At 43.5% G+C, this 5634-nt stretch overlaps 1 protein-coding gene across 2 annotated transcripts; it reads left to right on the top strand.

Moving 5' to 3' along the window:
• The first annotated feature begins 3247 nt into the window (after positions 1–3247).
• Positions 3248–5422, top strand: LOC147612143 (karrikin insensitive 2 receptor CA-like). 2 transcript variants are annotated; one of them, XM_086784010.1, is made up of 3 exons: positions 3248–3381; positions 3679–4102; positions 4289–5422. In XM_086784010.1, the coding sequence occupies exons 2-3, from the start codon at positions 3702–3704 to the stop codon at positions 4743–4745; spliced, it is 858 nt and encodes a 285-aa protein (XP_086640136.1). In that variant the 5' UTR covers positions 3248–3381; positions 3679–3701; the 3' UTR covers positions 4746–5422. The 2 variants fall into 2 exon arrangements, with proteins under 2 accessions (XP_086640136.1, XP_086640135.1); XM_086784009.1 differs by lacking the exon at positions 3248–3381 and having other exon boundaries at positions 3408–4102.
• Positions 5423–5634: the final 212 nt, after the last annotated feature.

The following is a 5634-nucleotide window of genomic DNA, read 5'->3' as shown; positions in this document are numbered from 1 at the left end:
ATTGATCAAATGGATATTGATGTTGATCGTTTGGCAAGGATGGATCTTATTGAAGATGAGATGATCGAACCCTAGTAGAAAGCTTGATCTACATGATGATCACCAGGCCAGATTTGAGCTATGTTGTTGGGTTGGTGAGTTAGTTTATGCAGGTTCCTCGGAAGCTGCATTTGGATGCATTGAGACGCATACTGAGGTATGTGAGGTCTACTTTGCATTGTGGACTATTTTATGAAACTGGGACAGAGATATGTGTACATGGGTACACATATGCTGATTGCGCTGGTAGTATCTCAGATAGGAGATCTACTAGTGGCTTCATGTTTTCTTTGGGGAGTGCTGCTGTGACTTGGAGTAGCAAGAAGTAGCCGACGGTTGCTCTATCTAGTACAGAGGCTGAGTACAAAGGTGCTGCTATGGCAGTATGTGAGGTAGCTTGGTTGAGAAAGCTACTTGCAGATTTGGGTCTATCAGTGAATAGACAAGTTGTCATTTTCTGTGACAACATTAGCAGTATATAGTTGGCCAGGAACCCAGTTTTTCATGCTTGCACGAAGCATATAGACGTCCACTATCATTTTGTCAAAGAGAAGGTTTTGGCAGGAGACGTTGACCTTGTTTATGTCAGCACACAGGATCAGGTCGCTGACATCTTCACCAAAGCATTGGGTACAGAGAAGCTCCACAGATTCAGGGCTTCGCTTGGTGTACATGAGATGGAGTTGAGCTCGAGGGGGAGTGTTGAGATATCAAGCTCATCTAGTGAGGCAGTGGACTCTGATGACCCGCCTGGGGGATAGGCCCCACACTTACACCACTGGCATGGTTGGTGAGATCATGGGTGATATGCAGCCAGTGGGATGACAGGCTGTGTGACAGCCGTTCTAGAGACTGGCATAGTTATAGTGCCAGCTCATTTAGTTGGGTTCACACTATAGAGAACCCTAGTATGTATTTGGTTGAGTACCTTTTCATATTGTGTGTACTCTTATCTTTGTATATGGTGTGTTGAGTGTTGTATGAAGGAGAAGAAGATTTTCAGCCTCTCACCTTGTGTGTTCTCTTTTAGGGTTTTGTGAGTGTGTGTGTGCTTGCAAGAGCTCAAGCTCTCTTCTCCCCTACATCTTTTCATAGAAGAGGGTCATATATTTCGTATGTTGGGTATCCCAATGGGCTTCGGAGTCACATTGAAACAACGATGGCAATGAGTTATGGATAAAGTTAAAGTAAAGTTTGATAGGTGGAAGGGCTACCAACAGAATTTAGTAGGAAGATGCCTGGTTCTCAAGCATCTCCTTATACCTTCAACCATTTACTTCCTATCATGCTAGATGCCGTCCAAGAGCAATATCAAAGAGCTACAGTCTTTATGCAGAAACTTGCTATGGTCAGGAGATGCGGACATGTACAAAATCCCTAAGGTGGCTTGGCACTACTATACGCAACCTAAACAGAAAGGAGGACTTGGGCTCCCAAATATAGAAGACCTTGCCACTCGTCCAGCACCCAAATGGATTATCAAAAGCCTGTCCCATCCAAACTCGGACTTTACTTATCCATAGGAACTTAGGTGGTCATAGGATGATGGAACATCCACAATGGAGAAATAGTCCATTTGTGCCTCTATTCTTCAGTAAAATTATTATCAAACTCTCTGGATCAGAGTTGGTAAGAAGTTTCTGGTCATCATGGAATAGAGTAAAAGGTGTTCTAAGCCTGTCGAAGAAAATCAGGAAAGCAGCTGGTTTCTTTGGAAAGGATTCTATTTGGTTCTCCATCTGCCTATAGTGTGGATAATGACAATTTAAAGAAAGCCCACAAACTTTCAAAAAAGGGAATACAATGATGGGAGGATATTTGGGATTTCACAACTCAAACATGGTTTACTGCAGATAGACTAATGTTGATGTACATAATTAATAGAGAGGACTTATTGTTCATTCAATCCAGAATAAGCCAATGGGATCCTCATATAGCAAGGCTCATATAGTGCAGAAACCCCCTCTCCTTAGATGCACTTAAATGGGGACATGCCAGTGCACTACTGCCCATCCCCCCTGCCCTTCCAAGGAATGGTTTTGCATGTGAGATTAAACTCTAAATGGAACATCCTCTGGGATAGGAAATTGGGAATTCCGCTTTTCCAAAATCTGGTCTAATTTTATACCCCCAAAAAAATCAATTCTACTCTGGCTTATCATGCATAAAGGTATATGGACATGCTCTCGGGCCAAAAAACTAGGAATTGGTGATGGATTATGCCCTAGGTGCAAACAAAAAGAAGAAAGCATTCCTCATTTGTTCATCTCTTACCATTTTAATAAAAGTTTTTTAGATCTGATTCACCAATGCCTCTCCCTGGTCAATGCAACTCAGCTAACTTGAAAGCAAATTCTTCTTGGTGATTTTACTGGATACTCATCAAGGATATGGAATGTTATTAGAGCTGAATATCTATGGTGTGTGTGGAACATGAGGAACTATGCACTGTTTCAAAATGAAGTATCACGCAATTGCCTTGGCTTGAGGAGTGCTCTATTTGTACAAATGAAGATAATTTTAAAAGCGGACAGAACTGTCTCCCGAGCCCAGAAGTCAAGGATAGAAGTCAAAGAGGTACTTGCAATTAATGAAGCGCGGGAAGAACATGACGAAAGAATCAATTAATGAAGCGCGGTACTTGTGCTAACCGGGCTAACCAGGATCAGGAGTGGAATGAAGTAGGCCGCCAACTGACCGTCGAGAAAGAAGAGTTAGCACAAGCCATTTTGGCTTTAACTGACTTAAAAAATTATATCCAAGAACTCAGTTAAGCTTCTCTAAAAAGCTTGATATATATGGCATGATGGTTTTTCTCTAAATAATATTATAACCACTGTTCTGATTTATTTATTTTTTAAAACTTGTGATAAAGTTATAGATACCAATATATTAATAAATTATTGTTCCTATAAAAAACAGTCCCTTTTTCTAATAAAAACAGGGGTGACCTAAAATGTGGAGCGTGGTGATGGTTGGTTGTGCAGTCACTGCAGTGCCGGCCGACTGACGAGAGATGCCTTTTGAAGGCGTTGTGATGAAAGGCTATAAAAAAACCATTGAGAAGGAAAGCTGGAAAAGCTAGCTTGTGTCTTCTTCTGCCGAGCTGGAAGCGGGCAGGCGTGCCCAGGGGGATCAATGGATCACCCACCCACCCACCCACGACACTTGGCTCCCAGCGAATCGCTCTCTCCCCAAAAAGAAGCCTTTCACCATCCTGCAGGTCCACTTAATGGCATCAAACAAAGCCTGCTGATCGACGTTGCCCATCCAAACGAGGCTCCGTGTGCGTCTTAATCTCGAAGGTGGATACACTGTGTACGCTTTGCGATATTGTGGCTGGTTGGTGATTAGCCGAGCAACCCATCTCTCTCTCTCTCTCTCTCTCTCTCTCTCTCTGTGTGTGTGTGTCTCTGTGCATATTAGACAGGCTCGAACCTTTTTATCCATACTCTCTCTCTCTCTCTCTCTCTCCATAGACCAGAATTCCATATTCTTTCCTCCTCTATCTTTCTGGGTGATTGGCAGGCCTACATTCTTCTTTCTTTCACTTCGGGCGGATTCTCTCTCTCTCTCTCTCTCTCTCTCTCTCTCTCTCTCTCTCTGCATTCAAGATTTTATATCATTGTACTGTTGCAGGCGCAATCAAACTATCTGCAAGCATGGTACCAAAGAGCGGGAAGACGCTGGGGGAGGCAATGAACGTGAAGGTGGTGGGAACGGGGAGTGAAGCGGTGGTGCTAGCGCATGGGTTTGGGGGCACACAGGCACAATGGGAGGCGGTGATTCCATCATTGATAAGCGAGAGGAGGTGCAGAGTGATATTGATAGACTGGCCGGGTGCCTGCACGACGGACGTCGATGATTTCGATGCCTCCGTCTTCGACTGCGAGTCTCTCTATGCTGGCTTCGCACACATGCTCGTAACGCTGCTGCAGGACGAGCTGCACATCCATTCTTGTACCTTTGTCGGCCACTCCATGTCCGCCATGATCGGCTGCATCGCAGCCCTCACCCATCCTTCCCTGTTCAAGAAGCTCGTCCTCGTGGGCGCATCTCCAAGGTAAATATTAGGACGATCTTGTGAATTAACACATTTGCATTGAGAGCTGACAAGATCTCAAAAGCTCAAAAAAAGGATAGATGTAGGGGTGGTGAATGATTGAGGAGTATGTAAATTTAGGTCGTGGTGATTGCAGACAAGCTTATGTGATGGGAGGTTGCATACTGATAACCATGGGGCTTGCAGGTATCTGAATGACCGCGACTACTATGGAGGATTCGAGCGAGAAGATTTGGAGCAGCTATATGAAGCAATGGCGGCGGATTTTGGAGGGTGGGCTGCACGCTTCGCTGCGTTGGTGGTGGGCGTGGAGGCAGAGCAGGATGCGATTGACGCCTTCACGCGCACTCTTTCGGGCATGAGGCCCGAGGTGGCGTTGGCCATGGCAAAGGCCATCTTCGAGAGCGACTTCAGAAACGCCATAGCGGAGATGAAGCAGGTGAACAAGGATGGTTCCATGGAGGTGCATGTCTTGCAAACCTGCAAGGACTCTGCAGTTCCCCTCTTGGTTTCCGACTACCTTAAGCACCACCTTGATGGCAATGGTTGCCTTGAGATTTTGCAGACGGATGGCCACCTGCCTCAGCTCTCCGCCCCTCACCTCTTCTCCTCCGCCTTGCTCAGGCACCTCACCCCCTCTTGAATAATTAACAAAATTCCTCTAGATTTGCTACCTCTTGAGGAACACCAAGAGTCTCTATGTATGAGCAGCTACATTTGCTAATAAGCATTAATTCTCTATAACTACTTCCTAGTATAAGGCTACATTTGCTAATAAGCATTAATTCTCTATAACTACTTCCTAGTATAAGGCTACATAACGTTTATCTATCACATGCCCAATCTTTTTGGTCTTGTCTTGGTGATTTAACAAGACCTTGTATAGTGATGGTTATCTTGATATGTCCAGAATACTCTATTTGTACCCCTCTCAAGAATAACACCAATAGTTTCTATATGAAAAGCTAGAGTGGCTAAGCAATGTTTCTTAACTACTCATCACTAGTATCATATTAGGCTGCATTAGCTACATAATGTTTATCACATGTCCAATCTTTTTGGTCTTATCTCGACGATTTCACAAGACCGTGTTTAGTGATGGTCTCATATTTACTTACCAACCGCCAGCATGAAACTGTAATTGTACTTGTAATCGTAATGGCATGATGCTATAATTGTACTATCAAGGTTTATTTTAGGGAATGCATGGCTACCACCTCTACATACATGTAAACTTACTTAAGCTTTTACATTCCTAAAACATGTACTATAGCTTTTCTTTGCTTTTTTATCAAATGAAGTGGATTGGTATTTCATTCAGTGATTTGAGATGTGGACTTAAAACTTGTGTTTGGGGCATTGCTCGTCTCCAAAGAATGATGCCTAAATATCATTTTTGTGTAAAGAATAGGTAATGCTACACTCTTCCTCAACCTTGATTGAAGGTGGGCTATATATTAAATTTAGATTTGGAAAGGTACCAGTTTAAGGCACATATCTTATACAAGAGAAGAAATCCAACATTGCATATT

Source organism: Cibotium barometz, chromosome 46 (genome assembly GCF_041138505.1).
Source record: "Cibotium barometz isolate CiBa-2024 chromosome 46, ASM4113850v1, whole genome shotgun sequence".
Lineage (NCBI taxonomy): Eukaryota > Viridiplantae > Streptophyta > Polypodiopsida > Cyatheales > Cibotiaceae > Cibotium > Cibotium barometz.
Note: the sequence above shows the minus strand (reverse complement) of the source record. Positions and strands in the feature narration are given on the sequence as shown.

Coding starts and splice junctions, on each gene's coding strand:
- LOC147612143 (XM_086784010.1), top strand. CDS start 3,702: ATGGTACCAAAGAGCGGGAAGACGCTGGGGGAGGCAATGAACGTGAAG. Junction 4,103..4,288: donor CTCGTGGGCGCATCTCCAAG/GTAAATATTAGG, acceptor TGGGGCTTGCAG/GTATCTGAATGACCGCGACT.